This window comes from Phalacrocorax carbo, chromosome 1, assembly GCF_963921805.1.
Source record: "Phalacrocorax carbo chromosome 1, bPhaCar2.1, whole genome shotgun sequence".
NCBI classification, from domain to species: domain Eukaryota; kingdom Metazoa; phylum Chordata; class Aves; order Suliformes; family Phalacrocoracidae; genus Phalacrocorax; species Phalacrocorax carbo.
Genome location: NC_087513.1, coordinates 77,848,446 through 77,871,247, shown reverse-complemented (window position 1 = coordinate 77,871,247; position 22,802 = coordinate 77,848,446). Strand labels below are relative to the sequence as shown.

At 38.5% G+C, this 22,802-nt stretch overlaps 1 protein-coding gene across 3 annotated transcripts in view; it reads right to left on the bottom strand.

Moving 5' to 3' along the window:
- Positions 1-22,802, bottom strand: part of ARHGAP8 (Rho GTPase activating protein 8) — a 90,667-nt gene that overhangs the window by 25,172 nt on the left and 42,693 nt on the right. For all 3 annotated transcript variants that reach the window (XM_064461141.1, XM_064461160.1, XM_064461150.1), the window contains 6 exons: positions 21,990-22,077; positions 19,026-19,157; positions 15,905-15,991; positions 12,001-12,099; positions 10,755-10,865; positions 1,115-1,188 (listed from right to left, as the gene is read on the bottom strand). In XM_064461141.1, the coding sequence (XP_064317211.1) occupies positions 1,115-1,188; positions 10,755-10,865; positions 12,001-12,099; positions 15,905-15,991; positions 19,026-19,157; positions 21,990-22,077 (591 nt within the window). The remainder of the gene's footprint in view (positions 1-1,114; positions 1,189-10,754; positions 10,866-12,000; positions 12,100-15,904; positions 15,992-19,025; positions 19,158-21,989; positions 22,078-22,802) is intronic.

Genomic DNA, 22,802 nt, shown 5'->3' with positions numbered 1-22,802 from the left:
GAGAATTGGGAATATTGTGGGATATAGATTTTGTGTGAGCCTGTCTACAGAAGGATATAATTTACTTAAAATTTACAATTTGTACTAGCTGTGTGCTGTCAATACAAATAGCTCTTTAAATGAGGAAAATCTCAGCTAAACCTCATTTAACAGCAATACAAAGATCTGAATCTGGTTTTTGTCCTAACAAAAGATCACGCTGATCCTCAAAATTTGTTCAAACGTTAACCAAATTTAATGGCATATTAAATGCCAGTGATATTTCCTTTTTTTAAAAAAAAATAATTGAACCAAACACATTTTGATTTTCTTCACTTAACACACCTATTAAAAATTCACACCCTTCTTTCAGGGATCTTAGGAATCATTCCCAGTTCTACTACTGTGTAATGTTGTGCCATTCATATAACTGTGTGATGTTCTGTTTCTGTTCTGTCACCTGGAAGATGAATGTACCTAGGCTATAGATTTAGTACTCTAAGATTTAGCATGCATTTGTGAAACTCTGAGGCCTTGGAGCACAAGGGACTATGGAAACATTGCTGCGATTACCTTAAAATCAGGGATCAAAATGTAAAATCATATTATATTGGGAAGAATAATTTCAAGACTGCAGCCTTATCTCTGATTTTCTCCCTGCATGCACCCTTGTCCCTACACAGGGAATACAGTGCACTTACCCTACAGATAGTACCTGACACTCTGTCCTTTATGTTGGTCAGGTATGCACTGGGGAGCTCTGTGATAGAGCCAGCATTTCAAAGTCTACCCTCTCTTTGCCCTGTACATGAAAACGATATAGGGAACTCAGGTTTGGATGTTATGGGAGATATGGGTCTTTGTAATCTGTATCTTTAAATAACATAACTATAGCTACGAACTGCAGTCAAAGGCTCTGTAAATGCCAGTAAAAATAGTGGGACAATAATCTAATAATAAGTATTCTCTATCCATCAAAGCTCTCAAGGCAGTGCCCAATTGCTACTCAAGCTTTCAGGGTATAAACATACCCTGTGTAGCTGTAAACTTTGCCAAATCAAACACTGAGCGTTGTATAGTTTCATACTATTGTCCTTGTTCTGAAAGACCCATCCTCTTTTGACACAAAACTCACCTTTTCTTTTTAGGTAGGATACAGTTTCCTTCATTACTGGGGGGATTAGGTCGCCTTTATTTTTGTCCTTGATACTGTTAGGGGGAAAAAAAAAGAAAAAAGTAACAGCCTTTAAATGGCATTTATAGACAAAGAAGCCAAAACCAAGACAGAACAGTCTCAGCAAAAACCTGAAAGATATCTGAAAGCATATGTTAAATTCCACATTTAAGGAGCCTGCACCAAACACAAGAGTGTTCCACAACTCTAACAGGTGTTGACCGAGCCATCAAACCATTGAAACAAGCAACTTGGACTTCTATTCAGAAAGCCATTCCTAAACACTTTCTTCCTACTAGAAAAGCTGTATAATTGTAATGGCACTGAGCAATAAATAAGTGCTATTTACTGTACTGGAGAGGAGTCAAGGCCAGAGCAGTGGAATGATGTACCAGGCTAACGTTTCCCCTAGTCAAGACTGGTTTTGCCCCAGTTTTGTTCCCCTTGCTTGGCATGCCCCAGCAGGGCTGCGTTTAACCATGACGCAGTGATGGCAGTGGTGGTGGAGGCTCTGATTGGATTTGGTTGAATACCATTGGTAGAACAGGGTTTTAAGGCAGCTTAGAGGCAGGCAAGGAAGGGGTTTGCAGGGAATGCTTCATAATAAGTCTTGATCAAGGGATGCTGCAAGTTTAGGAGCCTTTTATCATGCAGATTTTTCTTTGTTATTTGTCTCTTTTTAAGCCACAGTGTATGTATAATTAAAAGGATATTGTACTATTTATTTTGAAGGCAAAGTGATGCAGCGAGATTATTAACGCTTTGAATGATTCCCATGAAATGAGATTTCCTTCTCTTTCATGAGCAAACAGTTGAGGCAAAAAATCGAACATAGCATTTTCTTAATCTAGACAGCACAGAAAATTATACAATTATCTTCCTTATTTAAAAAAAAAAAGTATTTGGCAGTTCAAAAAGTGTAACAAAAGAGATGGAACAGAACACTCAGCAGATAACTGACCATTTTTATAGTAATTGACAACAAAATAACAGATCAATCTCAGATTCTGAAGTAGACTTAATGTACATTTATGTGTACAGTTTCATATTTGATATTTAAAAGGTGACCAGCTTTACTGACAAACTCTAAAGCACCAGCACAAAACAGCACAGAGATCTGTGACAGTACCACGAGAGGCTGCAAATGTTGCAGCTCATCCACAGAAAGTGCAAGATGTTTATACGCACATAAAATAGCCTTAACCTAGTGCTGCTAGCTGAGGTTGCACCTGCAGAGGAGAATGATTCTTAGAGTATTTTTCTTTTCCAAGTAGTGTGATTTCTTCTATCTAGGCTTGCTTATTACTTTATTAATCTAAAACAACTTATAACAACTGGATTGTATTTGATACAACTTCTGTAACATTGTTGCATGGAATAAACAATCTAGTATTTTTTGTTTAAACTACACATAAAAACTACTTTGAAACCATGGAGGGGTAAGGAAATTGTCAAAGCCTCCCCTCCCCTCATATTTGTTTTCCCTATGGCTATGAAGAGAGTTAGAAGAGGATATGTAGACTGGATATGTAAGACCTCCAAGCTTAAGGAGGTCTGCCACCTCCAGCTTCACATATGGGGACAGCAAGGGTGTTCCGCCAACGGTAAAATTCAGGGTAGGATCCTGACTTAAGCACTGAATCACCCTGTGTTTTCACCCTTCTTATTAACAGGGGAATATATTTTATGCTATTCAGTCATTCAGCCATCAAACACTTTGATCTCATTCATCACCTGGGGGACACAATGCTGAGCCACCAGTGCCTTTCTTCCAGTTACAGTTTGTTGCCCGCCCAGCCCTGCTCTTACTCTTATCTGTTTTTCCTCTTGCATATTTTGCCTGTCATTTCCCCATGCGCTATATAAAATAATACAACTTGCTACATGACTGCAACAAACTTGTTAATCCAGCTCCCAGAGCTCCTACTCTTTCAAATACCTAGACCACCCTGCTGTTTGAAAGGAAATAAATTGTTCCTTCAGCTGCAGAACTAATTAAGTTGATCTCCGATGGACTTCTATATCTTACCTGTTTCCTCGTCATAGTAAACTGAGATAATTTCCTTATATTTTCTATAACCTCACTTCCCTTACATAGTGTTTTCATTTCCTCCCTTCTTTACCTTGCATTTCCTCATAAGGTAAGGAGTAGCTCATAATTAATCACCATCTTAACACTAACTGGTGCACCAGCAGACCAAAGACAACAGAAAAATGAATTCCTGCTAAAGCTTCTCCTTCCAGCCAATGATTTTTAAAGGCTTACAGTGTTTGTGAGAGCTCCACTCCTCTGTCAAATTTGGTTGACATAAGCCCATAGCTCTTCTGTGACCCTAACTAAAAATCAATCCATTGAACAAATTTTTCCTGCTCTTTTTCAACAAAGTATCCATACAGAATCTAAAATGTATCATTTTCAGTACTGCTCTATACTACTTTGGGGACATTGCTGTATCTATATCTAACAGGAAGTGTGTAGGAAAGTAGACTTTTTCCTTGATGGGAACAGACGTAAGAATTTTGATAAAAAGTGTAGCCAAGTTTCATAAAACCATGTTCATAACATGATGATTTTAGACATTTGACCAAATAAATTCTGCAACGTATGCAATGCACTTGCAGAAAGACAGACTGACAGCAATAAACAAGTTTAATTCAGATAATCCTAAAGTATGATCTTTTATACTTTAGTAATTCTCATCATTTGCCGCTGCTTGCAAGTATGATCTTTAGATTAAATGATACAACTTCTTGTCCTTACACGCTGGCAAGGCACCATTAATTTCAATATGAAACAGTACTGGACTTGCTGGAGTAATCATTCTCTGCAGTATCATAACAACAGGATAATGGCCAAAAGAAAGATTTATGACCTGACTTGTAAGACCAAGTCCAACCTTAATCTTCCCCATTATCACAGACATCTTAACGAGAGCTAAGCTAGAGGCCATGAAGCACTCACTGACTAGAGAAGGCCATAGCTTGAAATGCTACCAGGACCAAGCTTATGACCTAGTCCCCAGAGCAGCATCCTCTTCTTACACACAGTGACAAACAAAGTACCTGTCCTGAGAGCAAAATCCTCTCAGCCCCTTTCAGGATATGTATCCCGTCACTCCTAGTCTCTCCTGCTCCTTCCAGCTTCAACAATCTTACAGTAGTTTCAGGCATGCTGCTGAAACTGTAGAGCAGAAGGTCAGTGTTAGCGTTACAACCATGCAAGAGTTGTGCAGTGCTCTCAGACCAGCTCTGTGACCCAGGTTCCCCCTGCCATCCACCTAGACCCTGGAGAGGAAAAACTAGTAAGTAAATTTGCTTCAGTACCATGAGCTCTCATACCAGCCCCTGCAAAAGTTGGCCACAGCAAAGGGAACAGGGCCATGCGAACACAGAACACGTGAACCCCCCACCCTGCTCTGAAAGGCAGCTTCTGCATGTGAAATATTTTCTCTCGCAGCAGATCAGTGTTGTCTAACAACCCTGCTGCAACAACATAGAACAAAACAGGCAGTGACTGTGCAGCCCCATTAATAAATTAGCCTTGCTAATAAACCACACAAGGAAGTTCTAGGGGTTCTTTGCACAGCATGCAATTCAACTTTGAAATCCATGGTGAAATTATATCCCCTGGTAAGGGACTAAACAAGAAAAGAGGCTGGGAGATGAGGTCAGTACGAAGGTCAGTGTTCAGGATACTGGCAAGTAAAAGCCTGCAGCAAATCAAGGTAAGGAATTTATTTTAGCCTTTCTAATAGGGAGTTATAACACACTCCTTGTGTGTCAAATAATTTTGTTTCATGTATTCAGATCAGTACCCTAAACATTTAGGGCAACTTCTATTAAAATTAGTTGAAAGCCTAATTCACTTAAATGGGAACATCATCAAGACTTTAATTTGCTTGGAAGCTGTTACATCTTTATTATTGACAATTTAAGCTCATGGAACCCATTGTCAGTCTCTCTGAAGTTGCACTGATTGTTTTTGCTTTCTTACAGCTGCTCACTCCAGAGGCACCAAATAGCAACCCAGCAGCTTTTTATAAATGTTTTCTAATTATTATTGTTACCCATAAATGTGTTTCCCATTTCAGTGTATAAATAGCAAACTGATTATTTACAGCACTTGCTCCTGCTGAGCACTAGTTTATCTGTCAGAGAAGTGAGACAAATAACTGGGCTATAATTTGTAATAATAAAACCTACACATCATTTTTCTTTTTCTAGGAAAAAAGATACAGTTTCTGCACTTCTACCATTTTCTACAGGATTCCTGTTTCCCTTGAAGGAAAGGTTCTGTTCCCAGCACAATGAAAGAGGTCCTCAAGATAAACGGCATTTTAAAATAGAGTAGGATATTCACTGAAAGTCACATGCAAAGGATTGTTCTGTTTTTGCAACACTGGGGTAAGCTGGGATGCATATTTTCATAGCATTTCACAATGTGGGACATAACATTCAGTTTACTGTACCTGAGGTGACAGAAAATAATAGGGACATTACTTCAGCTAATGTAAAACAGACCGGCTCAGAGGTCAATGAAATTACACCTCTATCCTCTCTTTGTGGATTCTGTCAAGTAATCTGCATTTTTCTTGCCTTGTTCAGGATGGTGTGATGAGCAGCTGTGCTTTATGATGGACAATGCAAACCGACATTGGAGATCAGGCCCTACTACGGGCGATTTGAAATGAGAGGTCTCTTACTCTTTCTGCTGAAGAGACAAGCATAACAGTGCACAGTGTAGTTTTCTGTAACTGATTTACAGATCTGAATCAGATTGTAGGAACATGTCAGATTCAAGAGGGATCTAGTCTGGTAAACACAGAAGCCAGGGAGAATGAGTACTCCTTGCTGTAGGATATATGATTAGTTACTGCAACACGTTATACACCCAATCACTCATTTCGAGACAGTGGACAGTTATCACAAAAGGCCTTTACACATTGTTCTGAAGTGTCATTAAGTATTCTTGGGTGATAATCTTTCTCTCTCTCTGCTTTTCTTCTCCTTTTCATTTTTTCCCTGCTGAGACATGCTGAGATTTGGTTTAGAATGCGTTCTTCCTCCCTGGTCATGCATGCACAGCATGCACAAGCAGAAAGATTATGACCAAAAGGAAAGCACCCTGAAATGTTTATGATAACAATTCAACAAGCAAAAGCTGTACAGTTGTGCCAATTCTGTGCATCTTCTCTGCCCCCTCTCTCCATCCATAGCAATAGTCAGAAAACCAAAACATTTCCTCTCTTCCCACAAAAGACATTTAATTTTCGATTTTAAAACTAATCGGAGAACACAGAACAATGTCAATACCCAGTCAAGGTCAACTCCGTGCTCTGTGCAGGAGCTCAGTTGTTGCCTGCCTTGATTACAGAGGCAACTGGGTGCAGCAACAGGGGTTTATAGGAGCTTGCTAAACATACCGCAGAGGACAATGATGCTGCTTGGCCCATATAGTCAATTATTAATTCCTTTAAATTGTTGCAAATTTAGGAAACTTTATTTGTGCATTTTAAGCATATTTATCTGATCAACATAAGCAGCCCCCCAAATTTTTCTTTGCCTTTTTAAACATAAAATCTTTACCAATGGCTTTTAGAATAAAAATCCTATTTTTCACCCTGACATGCAGTACAAACTAGCATAGTACAAATATATCCTATATATTCTGAATGGCTAATTCTTGCTGCTCTACATTTTGTGTGTAAAGGCAGCATTGCTGAAAGAACAGAAAAAAAATAGGCTTGCTATATCAACACAATACAGGAACATTCTTTGAAATATCTGGATTTATAAAAGTGATAGCTACTGGTAAGTAAGAGAAAGTAATTTCCATAGTACTGTAGTCCTCTCCTCTGTCAGTCTCTGATCACTATAAGCTAGGACATTATACCCAAAGAAGTATCACTGTACACTTGCCCTGTTCTAACACCGCTTCCTGCTAACACCTGCTATTGCCCTCTATTGGAAGCATGACATGAGGCTTAATAAAACTTTAAACTAGCTCATTACAGTTGTTATTCTCCTCACTTTATCTGCTCATAAGCAGCTTGAATTAGCAAGTTAGAAAAGGACATAATAAACACTAAACATGCAGACTATCCCACCCACTCTGTGCTACACATTCTTAAGTACCTGCCAAATCCGAGCATATACTCCCATTAAATTATAACTGAAAAATTAAGTGTGGACAAAACGTCCTCAGGAGGACTGTTCTGTCTGATATCCCCATGAAGATGAACACTAGTTTCAGCTGTGTTTTTCTGTATTTTCAGGAAAATCACATAGTTTTTAATGTGAGTTCAAACCTTTAAAGGAGCAATTTGGCAACCAGGCAATCCAGGCTGGGGATCAGAAATGCAATGGAAGGACTGTCATTCAGTAAACTGGGCAAATCTTCTCTGCACATGTAGGCATAAAGAATTAAATAGGGAGAGAGCCAATCTTTTTTGGTCCCCCATGCTTTATTTTAAAGACATCCTATAAGCCAGCTTTGGATGATTTAACTACCTTTACTAAGCTCATTTATTATTGTTTGAATTAGTGTAGTTTCAGTGGAAACTTCGGGACAACTTGGTACTAGGTTCAAGTTCTAGTTGCAAAGACCGAATTATTGAGTCGTCACAAAAGCTTGCAGTAAGGAAAGTTTTCAACTACACATCTGTGCCTAACAAAGTATACACTTAGATCCCAGACAAGTAAATGTAAATGAAGCTGGATGGACACTTAAGATGAAGTCAGCTTGGTGTCTGTTTGTTCTTTCCTCCCCACAAAGAATTTAGGGTGACCCTGAGGGGTTAAAGAGATCAAATGCAGCCATTTAAAATTCAGATTTTGGATCCTGAGTGGATGGGGTAACATAAAGAAGAAAAGTTTTGAACTAACCTGATAATAAGCCTTTCAGCTTGCTCATAAATTAAACCTAATTCAGTATAGATTATATTTCAAAGAATTATATCCCCAGGTCTCACAGACCTTCCATGATTTTTAAATGCCCAGTTGCCTGATGTCATTTTGAAAATCCAACTCTACAAGGTTAAAAACGTCATTGTGAGTTAACAGATTCCTCCAAGATGAGGCACTGGTCCAGACAGTCATTTATCAGTGTCTAGATGGAAACTTCCTTCAGCTTCATTTTGCTGTCCTAACAAAACAGGGTTTTTTCCCCCCTGCTTGTTGGACAAAAGTGGGATATTTTGAACCAATGCTTAGTCACTTTTGGCTCTTCTAGTTTTTAATTATAGCTCTGGAAAGCAAATGTATTAACCAATATAAACGGAGAAAAAAGTTAAATGAGGAATTGTTACCAGAGACAGCATTGCCTGCTGCTTTTAGGGAGGCACATTCAAAAGGGTACAGTTTTACCACCTTCCACAGCCAGAACTCATCAGAACACCATTATCAAACATCTTATCAAAATCAGGCCACCTATGAGGGCTTTGGATAAATCCCATTCACCAACCTTTTACTGACCGAATAAAAATCATCATCCTAGAAATACTGAATCTGAAGAAACTTCAGGCCTATGGGCCTTGTAATTTCTGTTCTTAAACTAAAGAAAAAGACTCCACAGAGAAACAGTCCTTTAACAACCGTAGCTTTCTCTCAGCAGCATCTCTGAAAAGACAAATTTACTAAGTGTAATGAAATACACAGCACACATATTCCCATAAGCCTATACAAAACAAAATCAGTGTCTCTCTGTAGCTGTCTTCAGAAAAATGGAAGAGCCTCACCCAGGAGAAGACTTCAAACTTGCCTCTTTGCTAGACAGATGGGAGGTCACTGCCATTTTGCCATTACAGTCTATACAGTTCATAAAAGGAGAGGGAATTAGCAATTCATTCATCCAGATGAAAGTTGATGCTTTTTTTGGTTCAGATTTTAAAAGCTCTCCACACATACCATTCCCTCTCCTCCATTAACTTTATGGGATTTGTTTATTTGCGATTTTTACATGGTGACGCAGCACCATCTCTTCTGCAAGAGGGAATTTGGAAAAGGGTGGGAAAACAGAGGGAACGAAATCCCCACTTACGTCCATTTTGGACACCTGAGCGCTGTGAACTGCACCCTCTCACAGAGGGCGTCTGTCTGTCAGCACCTCCATCACCAGTGCTGAAACTCTCCAGGTCAAAAGTGATAGTAATGCCTTGCTCAGTGTTTCTCCACCCATAGATCTTCCACAAAAAAGCTCTTTATAAGTAGCCATGCTTTTTATACTTGGGAAAGCTAAGGCATGCGGCAAGGACGTAGTTTGCTGATGGTAATGCAGCTGGAGAGTGGCAGAGCCAGGAAGGGTGGCCACCACACTTCATCTCACCACGTGCAGCCCAGCAAAAGACACCGTTTACCGTTCAGGCACAGTCACAGAAATAAAATATGACTAGCAGATGGTAAGAGTGGAACACAACGTGCTGTCTGATCACAAAAGCCTGCGAGAAGTTTGATAGAGCTGTCTGAGCAGGCAGGCTGGGCTGGAGGCAAGTGACAGTGTGCCCTGATGCCTGCAAACAGCTGCAGCAGTGGCATAAAACATTGTCCTTCTTAATGATGCAGTAGAGCCCACCTAAAAGATATTCTCTGAATTAAGGAAGTGAGTTAGCCGTGTTTCAAGTGTTAGGCTGAACTCTAAAGAGGTATCATAAAAGTTAATGTCATAGTAGCTCTTACACAATAGATATTGATTGTTCTAATTTCAGGCCTTCCAGAGAGAACTAATGTTTAACATTTAACCAGGGGAAAATTATATTTTATATCTCATTTACAGCTGAATCATTAGAACCAGAAAAGTAGACTGCGGGTGGGAGGAGATTCGACAAATGTCCGTGTATCACGCAGCCTAAACTGCCTTTGCTGAAAGTGAACAATATCCTTTGGCTGTGTTTGAGAAGGATGCCATAGAAAGACAGTTTTCCATAGCTCTCCAAAAGAAATGACTGTGGGTAGGAAGCTAGAAGGTTTTGTGGGCTTTGTTGTTTTTTACCAAAATTGAATCTTGCAAGTACTATTGCCATCCCATTCCTTGTGTAAAGTAAATCATTTTTTATACCACATGCAGTGCTATAATCTACGCAAACAGCTGTCAGGGCATTTCTGGAAGAGAGTGATTTTATTCATTTCATAAAACTCTGATCAGAACAATATGCGAGCAACAAAACAACAATATATAAAGGCTCAAGCATCCATTTTAGCTTTATGCACCCATTTTAGAGGCTGGAGCTTTGTTTTGGCTTTGCTATCCACCATCTAAATATCTCCAAAGCACTTTCATACTGCCATCATCCACCAGCAACAGATTAGCTCAGGGCTCTGACATATATGGGCACATTTCTGTCCACTAGAAAAGTTGTGTGGCCATGTTAGCGCTAACTACCACAAAGATATTGTGAACATTAAGACCAGGAAGGTCACTGTGAGTGCCAGAACTGTCCTGAATTCATAAAACCTATTGTCTAGTCTCATAGTTTTGTGGCTTTCAAAGAGAATGAGAAATTAAACATATAATAAAATATTTGCAGATGTTCTGTCCAGTGAATCTGCACATTACAGAAGACTGCAGGGTATAGAAGTCTTATATTTTAGAAATCTCATGGCTTACTATTGCAGGCTGACTCCAAATTGTTGGGTAGGTAGAGGTGGCCGTGGTGGAGGAACCTTAACCACAGGTGGCAGTTTTCCCTTCTGTTTCTGCCGAAGATTTTCATCGTGTCTGCAAAAATCAAGAAATCACAGATTTTCTGTGCACCACAGCTGACAAACTATATATATGAGGAGCTACCAGTATTGCGCATGGTGCTGATCTACTGACAATAGTGTATATGCTGTAGGTCTTGCAGAACTTGCATTTAATTTAAGCATTACGGAAATTTTTAAGAAGTATTTGTGGTAGAACACTTAAGCAAGACATTGAGGAGCTCTTTTGCTTCAGCCAATGGAGTATAGCAATAAATGTGTCCAAAAATATAGGAATGCACTATAATTTAACAGCAAAATTCAAACCTATTTGCTACTCAAAATACAACTCCCCTTTCTCTGGCAACCATGCAATCCAATTTATAACGTTAGAGCTGTAAGGTATTTTCTGCTATTCCATATTTACACAAAAGGTGTGTAAAAACCCACCAGGCATCAATAACAGTCATAATCAAAGCTTCCAGTTACTTTCATTCAGCAGTGACATAAAATCACTTCCTGTCAGTACATCAAAGCATTTCCATGTACAGTGCTGTGTTGAAAAGACTGTTATTGATACTAATACTGGCACTTGACAATTCCAGCCCTATACATTTATTTTTCTTCTCCTCTCCCGCCCCCCTCCAATATTCCTCCCTAACAAACATACAGGCACAGCATAAAAGTAATAGATCTGCTAACAATAGACATATCCATAAAGTTTAAAATCAATCAACGTTTTGCTGACTGGGAGTGCTTTTAGCAAAAAGTCGTCACTTAATCTGTTACAATATGCAGGGAAAGAGGTCAGGATTACGTTTTTGCCCATGAACATTACGTGATACTGATAGCAAAACCAATCCATATGTCATTACTGCTTAACACTCACACAGAAGCTGCAGTTACACTATGAAAATGTTCCACAACTGAGATGGAGATGTTCCAAATCTGTAGAGAACTATATAGCATTCTCTTGCCTAAACACCTGATGCACTTCAGCACATCTTTGATGGCAACGCAGCTTTCAGAATTAAATCCAATGAAGCACAAATAGGTAAATTAGACTTTTAATCAATGAAGATATAGGACTACATTCTGCTTGGAATACAGTGAGTAGGATGTAACTCTACCCGAGAAAAGGTGAGACAACGTATTTTAAACATGCCACATACCGGAGGACTTCTTGAGGGATATTTAGCTGGTCATATTTGAGATGCTCTCTCAGGTCACTTAAATAGTTCAAGTAGGTGATTTTTTTCCCAAACTTGTGGCTAAAAAAAAAAAAACCAAAACAAAACCACAAAGAAGTATAAAAATCAGCATGGGAGGAACATTTATGAAAGGTTTAGTTTCTATTGCAAAAATGTAAGTGCTGATGCAACTCAAAATTAGACTGTAATTGAAGCAGCAGGAGACATAAGATGTATTTCATTTCATATGATCAAACATATACAGTGCATGCCTGAGAGTCTGATTTGAATAAAAATAACTGACTTCAATCTGAATGTTTTGTGATTAGCATAGATATGAAAAACACTGCTTTAAAGCCACTAAAAAACAGCTTTCACACAGCATTAGAAAGCTCACTAAAAGAACTGTTAACTTTGGAGAAAATGTTACATGGCCAACAGAACAAGATGTTTGTGTTATTTAGGTATTCCTCCCTGCCAGAAGATTAAATAATGGGGCTGTAGACACAAACTATAAAGTAGTAAGCGACAGGCGAGATTTTCAGAGTGTGGATAGTGTATACCCTTGAAGTGCTGGGCCACCAGCTTTACCTGTTTTGAAAAGGGCTGGATGGCTTCTAGGAAACATACTGAATAATAAGGCATTTCTCTGAGTTGCACAAAAAGGATTTGCAAATTTGAAGCACCAAGCACCACTAGTTAGGTCTTGAGTTTCAGCCACAATGATAGACTACTTACAGGCTGAGGTGTTCAAACAAGGTTCAGCGACAGATTTATATACATGGTCTGAAATAATCTCATATTTTTCCACAACACAAATTATCTGTCCTGTAATGAAGTGTCAAGCAAAATAATAGGTGTTTATGATAAAAACTGTACTTTGCTACAACTTACTTTGATAGTAAAATTGGAGAAAAATTCTCTCACATTAATGAATTTATCCCTGGATTGTCAAATACACATACACACACTCCCTCTAGTGGGAGGTGGTACAAATAAAAGTCACTTCAGCATTTTAGAAGCTTTTCACTGAAATAAGCTAAATTTTGCTAACAGGCAAGTCATTTTGGGACACTGATGGATATCAGTCTGTGTGTGTACAACTTCAGAGCATTTCAGTGTGTCTTTTATCCAAAACAGCCTGTGATTTCAATATCTTACCTAAGTCACAGGCCAGCACAGAATTCTATGTAACTATCATCCCTGGTAACACAGGGTATGCTACAGAATGCATAATTTGTAACTAAATTGTGGGTAATTAGGAATTATTGCTGTTCCTTAGAAAGGCATGACCACCACCACCACCACCACCTAAATATGTATTGCTTTGCTAACAGGTGGGCAGCTTCTGTTAGCTTACACGTGCTCTTATAGGTTTTTTGCAGTTTGGAAAAAGTATGTGACACTTGCTCATCTCTTTTGGGACTGGAAAGGAGTTCAATCAACTTCTGGAGCTTGAAAAATTTCAAGTATTTACATTTTCTTAAAAATTTTCAAATACAAGTATTTGTATTTGATACTTACTACTTTTGTTCTTCACTCTAGTAACTGTCATTTATCCAGTTCTTAGCAAACATGTTGTTTGTGTAAAGGTACTTAGGCCATGTTCTAACAGGTACCAAATGTACTAACACACCTCTGAAAAATAAATACACGTTTCTTGATAGTGAAACTTATTTTACATCTATTGGAAACACTATCTAAAAATGAGTCTGAGCTATAATTCAGCAAAGCTAGGAAACAGAAAATCCAGAAGATTTTTCTCCATTCTTTTTGTGAGCTTTGGTTTAATATTGACACTTAAATAAAAGCATGATCTACTAAGATAAGATTAGTCTAAACTGGGAGGAACAGGTACTACGAACAAATCTTAAATCGTACTATTCTGGTAAATTAATAACATTAATAAGTTTTAGTATTCAATGAGAGTACAACTTAGACAAATTATACGTGGGCACTTTTACACTTCAGTTTTAAAATTATATTCTTGTGTTTTCCTTTACTTGCTTGACAAACCCAAACTTGCTTCAACACAAACCACAAATGCATGTGAGCATTCAGTAATTAAACCATTTTAAGCAGTAAACGTATTTTTTCCTAGCTTCAGCTAATTCCTGCCTTCTGGCTTACAGACCTTTTTAGAGTTTGCTCATGATTTGAATTATTTTGTCAGTGCCCGTGCACAAATATCTCTGTTTCTGTTGGTCACATATTTTAACAACAGAGAGTAGAGTGTTACTAAATTAGACTCAAATCAAGCCTCCAGGTACACACTGGTAGAAGACAAGCACAGACAAGAACAGGCAATCCTGATGAAAGTAGGGGGTTCAGAAGGTCAAGATCATGATGCATTTAAGATGACAAACGCTGGTTTGAATTTCCTGTCCTAGATACAAATGCTTAAGCTTATCAGGATCACCCATTTTCACATCCAAAGTAAACCAAGATTTAATTGCCAGTGTATCGTACTGTCCCAAGGAAAAAAGTATTCATCTTATTTACACAGACATGGGAAAATGCATATTTGGAACAGGTACTGGTAAACTTTTCTAAGAATTAGCATCCAATTATTGGTCTAAGTCAAATAGCACAGCTGTTGTCCAGCTGTGGCTCCCTCGAGTGCATTAACATGTACAGACTGAAAAACATTGGTGTCCCAAACCCGTTTGCCTGGAGCTATTCCCAAGGAGTACTCAGCTGCCCCGAGAAAGCTGGTTTCATCCGAGTATTGTAATGTACAACAAGATTTTTTTCTGGTTTTATTGTTTGGGGTTGTTGGTTTTTTTTTTAAGAAAGCTTTCCACACCCATCTTACAGCCAATTAGGAACAAAAGGAAAATCCATCCCCATTCCTGAGGTACTATCAGCTACTGGACCTCCTGCTTCTGTCACACTGTTCTCACCATTGGTCTACATCCTGGATCACTGGCATTTATTTTACTGCCAGTTAAAACAAAGATCCATAGACAGTCTTCTTGTTTCAAGAATGGCATATTCAGGAAAGATTTTTAGCTGTAATTACTTTTTTATTTTCTCATGCTTCTTACATGTTCTGATCTGTCTAGAAGTTCAACTTCCCATTTCTAATTAATTAGCTTTCTACCAGTCAGAATTGAATCAATTGCAAGTTACTGTAACAGACATTTTTAGTTGGTTCATTATGGCTTCTCAAGATAAGCTGTTTCATCCTTCAGCCCTGAGGACATTCATAATATAATCTGCAAAATGTCAGAAATACTTTGAAAGTGACAGAAGTTCAGGAGCGGAAACTAAGAAAGCCCAACTATCCCAGCACTTAGCAATACCTGCCCATTGTTGCCAGTTCCTTGGACATAGCACCAATTTTTACCATGCAAAGAAAAAGAATGCGCCAGTAAAATACACCCACCTTCACCATTATATAGTCCATCTCAAATTCTTATGGGCACTTCAGGGCTTATCCATTAACTTTGAACACACAAGAAGTATCATTCCCATTCATCTCAGCACTTGAGATCAGACTGAAGGTTAACCATTTATTATCTGCTTTACCGTACCACCTAGTAACTCCAGTCACGGACCCAGTTCTATTGTGCTAAGAGCTTTCAAAGACGACAAAAAAGTCATTCATGGTGCACAGAGTAACTATGTTTTAAAGTGATATGTGCTTTAACATACGAGTAAAACTACTATGAATTGAGACTCCCTTTTCTTAGAAAGAAAAGAACTCTACCCTGTTATTCATACCCAAGCTTAAGCTCACCTTACTCATTAGTTCAAGACAGTTTAAATGGCTATTGTGCTGTTACCTGACATATTTTACCTCAAGCCTTTTTAAAGCAACTTATTAGAGAACAAACCATCCTTAAACTAAATGGGAAAATGTGTTGAATAAACTGCCAAGTACCTTATAAGAGGTTTAAAGATATTCCACAGAATTTTTATGAAGTTCGTTGGATGTACGACATAGAGTGCTTTGAGGTTTTTCTTATACCTAGGAAAAGAAAATGAAATTGTTAGAAGACTTTTGAATATCATAGACAGTACAAGTGAATAGCTACAACTGAATGGGAGGTATTATTACAGGAACATTATACAGCATTCTTTCAAATACATTAAAAAGACCTAATTCAGAAGAACTGAATATAAAATAAAAAAAACCCCAGTTTTAAAACATGGTCAGTTTTGATGATACAATAGTAGGCCAAGATAACACTATTATGATCCTAACCAATGTCTGCTGTCTCACAGGTTTAATAACAGTGGAACAGACGGGAAATTAGGCAACTTGGAAAAAAAATGAGAAGAGAATGAAGTCTATAAAAAATCCTGTGATATAAAAAAACCTACTTTCCCTCACCTCCCTTTATTTTCTGCTTACAGGAGTTTCATTTGTTGGAGAAAATTTCTAAATTTTCAGATGTGAAATTTACACCTAATCTTTTGTGTGTAGCTTAGTACCACTACTTTTGTCTTGGTTTGCTACTAATTACTAAAGATGAAGCTGACTATGTGCTGTTTTATATTGAATGGTCCCCCTTTGTATGAAACAAAGGCCCTACTCCATTATAGCGTTGCTTGATTTTACCATATCATGATACATAAAAATAGATTCTAGTAGGCTGAAAATGAAATGGAAACCAGACTGCACAAAAAGACTCTGCTCTTATTCAGTGTTATTGCAAAATGAAATTGAGAAACGCATAACGAAATATCCTGCTTTTATATATAAATTGCTGCTTACTACTTTGCGAAGTTTGCTTCCCAGTAGGGAGTGCCCGTCTCAAGTGTTCACCATGCATTGTCAGAAAAAAAAAGGACCATGGAAAAAAGAAAAAAAAAAAAGATTGTGAGCTCCTAAGAAAAACCTTCTTGTAACAGGTTAAGGTAAGAGGGGAAAAAGGGACCAACTCAGCAATTAAAACCTAAAAGGAAAAACTGTTGTAATTGGGCCCATACATCTTTGAATGAAAAGGAACGGTTTACCCAAAGCCGCCCTCATACACAAGCAAACAACTGTCCCTGTGCAACTGGCACCACTGTGGATAAGAACCCAAAATCAACAAGAAAAACTAACAAGAAAAACACCTGAGTTGCTTTACTGCAATTTCCATTTTAAGCTTGTTTTGTACCTTGATGCAACAAGCATAAGCTGTTGCTTCTGTGGAAGCTTACATACTTTATAGTTTCCTAGATTACAATTAAATGCCCACTGTGAACCTTCAAAGCACAATCTATTCTTTTGAAACTATTCCTGTTGAACACTTGCTTTCATTATGTTAGCTAATTACTACCGTCCCTTGTACTCTCCTTTGTTTTTTCCTTTGACCCCCAAATCACACACACAGAAGTCTGAAAGGTGCTTTTTTTTTTTTTTTCTGGCTAATACAGCAGAACATAGATGTTGGGCTGTGAATATTGCCTTGAGCTTCTCAATGACAGTATGCTAAGGAGTTCCAGCTGTGAATAAAATGATGGGTGTATGGTTGCCTGGTTTTGCCCAGCTACCTGGGCTTCTCTGTTCCTCTTTGGTTCTCCTGCTTTCTGGGTCAGGGTGGGGAAATGGACAAACTGATTTCTGGCATAAATGAGAGTGACTTTGTGCACTTATGCAAGGCAACAAAACCGAAGCAGCTATTACCCTCATACTGCCTCTCCCCATATAGAAACTGTAAATTTGGCTTGGGATTCTCCTGGAAGTAAAACAGTACAGCAGGGTAGGCTTCCAGCTCCATACATTGCTTTATTTTCAGGAATTGTCCGTGCACAGCAAAACCCAGTATGGTAGTCCAAATCTTTCACCAGAGACAAAATATGAGAGACCCTTTACCTTTCTTCTCCCTTACACAATTCCAGAAAAAAACCTGTACTCAGACAGCTACTAGCAAAACCAAAAACTTTTCTCAGTCTGCTGCTGAGTGGAAAGCAGTATCTCGTGAAAGTAGTTAAGGGCTTCAGATGACAGCTTCCCACTGCAGCTCTGAGGGCTGCTGTGCACAACCCCATCTTCTTGCTTAATGGGTTTTAGAGTTTCAGGACGTTATTGGGTGAGATCAAAAGAGTTTGAGCTCTGGCACTACACCAAAAGGTGTCGCGCACATCTCAACTTCAGTTTTCAAAGGAGGGTGTGCAGTCCTGAGAAGGGCTCAGGATTTTATATCCCAGTCTCGTCTAGAAACATGCAATGATCTTTTTCGTGGCAACTTTTATGGGATTTGCTTCTTGTTCCAGCTCTGAAATTGAAAAAATCGGACATGTATGATCCATCCCCCCAAAACGGACATGCACATACACTCTATCAGGAAAGAGCTATTTGTGTGTATTTTTGCTTTGAGTCATGTTGCCCTCTTGAGGACAACTTACAAACAAGTAGATCAAGTAACAACTTGCAAACAAGACTAAGTGACTTCAACAGGAACTTTCAGCTCCACTGGTAAGCGTGCGTTTTCAGAGAATAAACATCAGAACTTCAGTTTCCACTATTAAAATGCTACTTACCTAGGAGCTTTGGCCTCGACTGCACCCTAACCAATTAAAACATGAAGCCACGAGCCGTAGCCATTGTTACTCCAAAGGTCAAGCCTATACGAGCACAGCAGCCCCTTCGGGCCTTTACATGTAACAACCGAGGCACACCGCAAGGGTTGAGAGACACGGACTGTTAAAAACTAGTCTTTCCTTTTTACCTAAGCCTTGGGATGATCAAAGGTTCAAGCACAACTGTGAGATAATCAAGAGTGATGACTAATAAGGTATCATAGGTATCTTGTTAAATAGCGCATAGAAAAGGCAATGGCTCTTGGTTTTGTTCCCAAGGCTTTTTACACCTTTGGTAACCACTGCAGCACTCAGGCCATTCCTTAGTACTGCACGGAAGACCAAGAGCACCAATATCATTACACAAATTTGCAATGGCAAAACGAACTCGGTTCGCCGCAGGCTGATCAGGAAAGATCCACTTCCTTCATGGACGTTAGTTACAGACATTACACAACCAAAAGAGTAACCCAAATATTTTGGAGACATACTTCCTGTCAAATTCTTTGTAGGCTGTTTGTAACCATTTCAGAGATGGTTTATTCAGACTCTTCAGGCCATAGTGAAAGTAGACAACTGTATAATCATTCTCTACATACTGGTCCAGAGTATACTTTAAGTACCTGAGGAGAAAGATAACATTTTAGTTTTAAGACAGTTTAATGGATGAGATTTTTAAAGCAGTAACTAAGAAAGAAAATGTGCTATTTTTGCACAGAATGCTAGTGACTGCAAATTCACAGTAGCTTCAATGTATTTACCTAACAAGTTCATCTTGCTCTAGTGACAGTGCTGCCAATAATTCCACATCACTGCAAAGCCTGATATTTGAAAGAAAGTGTTTAGTTACAAAAACTATGGTGTTCATGAATAACTAAAAGGTGAAGACAATATGGGACTGTTTTCTCCAAGAAATTTTTAAAAAGATAGATTTTAACTGACAGCAACTTCTATTCTACTTTCTTCCGGTCTCTGTAAATTCCTTCCTTTTAGCCAAGCAAACAATGTCATTATGTGTTTTCAAAATAATAAAGGCTAAATCTTGGGTTTTCCTCTCAATTTAAAACTTCTTAAATTCTTGAAAAATCCATTAGCCCTAATTACTGCCAATTACACTTGTTACTGTAAACGGTTTTCTTGAATATATTTGCCTTTCCCTTGTTTGTACTGTGAGGACTGTGTTCATAGATCATTTCCCTTAAAACTAATTTAAAAACTACATTACTTATCACATCTGGAAATAATACTGCATGTTTTATAAGCATATTTCTGTGTGTTCATTCTTTTATGGTATAGTTTTAAGATGCTTTTCCCTTTAGTTTCTCCTACAATTGAGAACACTGTATGGCCTATTACACAGCTCAATGATTCAAATAAAGCAATGATGGAGGAGTACAATCTGGCCTCATCTCTCGCCATGTCAGATTTCAACTTTCCCATGTCATTCTCAATGCTATCTTACTATTCTGCGACAGAGCCACAGCTATTGCTCTTAATTGTATGTAAGTGATTCTCATCCAATAAAATAGATAGTTCTGTGTACATTTATTAGGCTGTGGCTACCCGCAAGTATCAAGGCTACTTTGACTATCCAGTCAAAGCATGAAAAAGCACATAACTTCATTGTTACACTGTATGCCCACAGTCTCATTTCTCTGTTTATTCCCTCAGTATACTGTAAATCTTAGGTTGTGAATAGCCTGGGACAAGGACTGCCACTGCAATTAATAAAATGCTGGTTTGATCCCTGACTTAAGCATTAAAGGCATTTTAATGGGAGAAGAAGTAGTAGTAAGTCATTCAAGACTTTTTTTAAAAAGAGTTTGAAATTAAAATATATCTAAACAGACATTCTTACACACAGAGTGCCTCATGTTTTATTTTACATCATGTAAATTCCTTGGCACATTGCATCCAGAAAGCCTGTACTTCTAAAAATAATTGAGAGAGTTTTGTGGGCATCAAATAACCAGTATTTTGTACAGTCAATTACCTGTTCCAAGTCTGTAACTGAATTGTAGGGACATTACAAAAGCTTTACCAAATCAATTTTTAAAGTGATTTCATCACAAAATACCTATCAGTCTGTGCCTACTCTGCAATTTTTCCTCAAAACTCAACATCTGGGTCTAACTATTCAAAAGCAGATCACTTGATAGTTATATTGCTAGCTTTGTACTCACACACCTGCCTTCAGTTCTCTCTTAGCACAGACTTTCCAATGAATTTGATGTAGGCTCAGATACAGGAAAACATCTAAGTGTTCAAGTCCAGAAGAGTCTGAGGGCTAGAAATCCTACTTTCATCAAGGTGCTTCCTGGCAGAACTGAGGAAGGATTCTTAGATCTGGTAGCAACATGGTTTGTCACACTCCTTTCTTTGGCATTTCCTACTAATTGGTACAGGTAGATCCCATAGGTGAGAAGCAGGCTGGTGAGGCTCTTCCTCCTAGGCGCTAACAGTCCCTCTATGCTACACAAGAAGCTTTGGCTTAAGGCTGTTGAAATACCCTAGCCGTGAAGAGCATACAAATGAAGCAACATGGTCTCGAACAAATTGGTTAAGTAACCTGCCTTCTAATCCCTCTCTGTTTCTGAGAAGTTGAGATAACAGCACTTTGGTCCTTTCCAAAGGTGGTGGGTATTGATGGTTGAAAGGTGCTCAAACATTTTGGCAATGGAGGCTGGTTTTTTGGAAAAAAAAAAAGAAAAACAATCAAATTTTCCTTCTTTCATAGGAAGATAAATGGAAAGGACTCCAAATAGGTTTAAAATGCTGCATAAGGACAGGAATCTCATGGCAGAACAGATCTTCTTGTAGTGATAAACTACAAGGCAGAAACATGTCCTGGTACCTTGCTGCAGCAAGTTTATAAAGAAGAATGTTGTGATTTTACATGTTCACAACCTCTTTTAACACAACCCCCCAAACATTACAAAGCGAGATACATACAAAAATGTTAAGCATAATATACTGTACATAATGCAAATCTTTTTATAAAAAGAGGAAACCCACTAACATGAAAATAACTAAACAATGCTCTTGCTGAGTGATTTAGGAGATAAAGTATAGCAAATTAAGGCAAACACTGCTATTCCTGAGAACGTGTGTACAGAGCACTAAAATACAAGAATTTCTCTTTCATTGGTCCTCATCATGAATTAAGTTTTTTAAATACTGTCAGGATTCATTATTAAAATCAAGATGACAAGTTAATTTCAGTACACAGTCAATTGCTGCTTCTAGTTAAGATTCCAGGTGAAGTAACTCTGGAAGTTTAATGCACATTTCACTCACTTAATATTAAAACTAGTAGGTCTTATATCCTTTTTTCATTTCACATTCTGCCTCCTGCTTCTCCTCCCTGAAAGCTCATTCACCTGGAAATAAGCTAATAGAAGTTCCCATATCAAACGTAAAGTAGTCCATGCAGGAGATTGAGGAAAAAAACTTACTCGAGCAATCTGGTGTGATTGAGCTGATGGGAGGGGGGCATACGGCAGCAACTGAAGGTAATCACCTTCCTTCCAGAATTGTCATCACCTAGTGAACAAAACATTTAGTAAAGAAAACGCTCATTTACTTATGCAGTGGGACTTCAGTGATCTGAAGGAATGGCTTGTACCTTCTGATCTTTGGGGCTACCTCTGTGTCTCCCAACTCTGTATGTTACTCAAAACATACTGTGAAACTTCACTGTCAAATCACACGTTGCCTACAGAAAGCGATTTGGGCACCACTGCAGTGAAATAAAGCAGCTGCTGGGCAAATGAGGAAGCTCAGCTGAGAAAGTCATATTCAGAGGTGGTTGGTACTGGTCAGCTCCTGACAGGGAACATTTCAGTCCTGCAGCAGTCAGTCATGGAAGAAAACAGGCCTGCTTTCCCTAGTAGTCTTGGAAGTGGCATGTTTTCAAACTCTGCATGCCTTATTTCTGGAATTTATAAAAATACAGCTGTGCCTACAAGCACTTTGGGCATCTGCTTTGTCACACAGTTAAGTCAGAAACTTTTGATCATCTTAAGCTTTCTCAGATACTCTTTTCCAAAAGCACTGCTACCTTCAGATCCCATTTAAAACACAACAAGCAGGGCATACACCTATGCTTTGCATAACCTGAAGATCTCTCTAAGTGTTCATCTCTTAGTCTCTCTGGAAAAGCATATATTGCTGCACTTGAGTTCATTTACTCCTTGGCACATGACGGCTTCACTCACACTGCCTGCATAGACAAGGTTTGTGTTCATGCCACGCCCACCCCACACCCC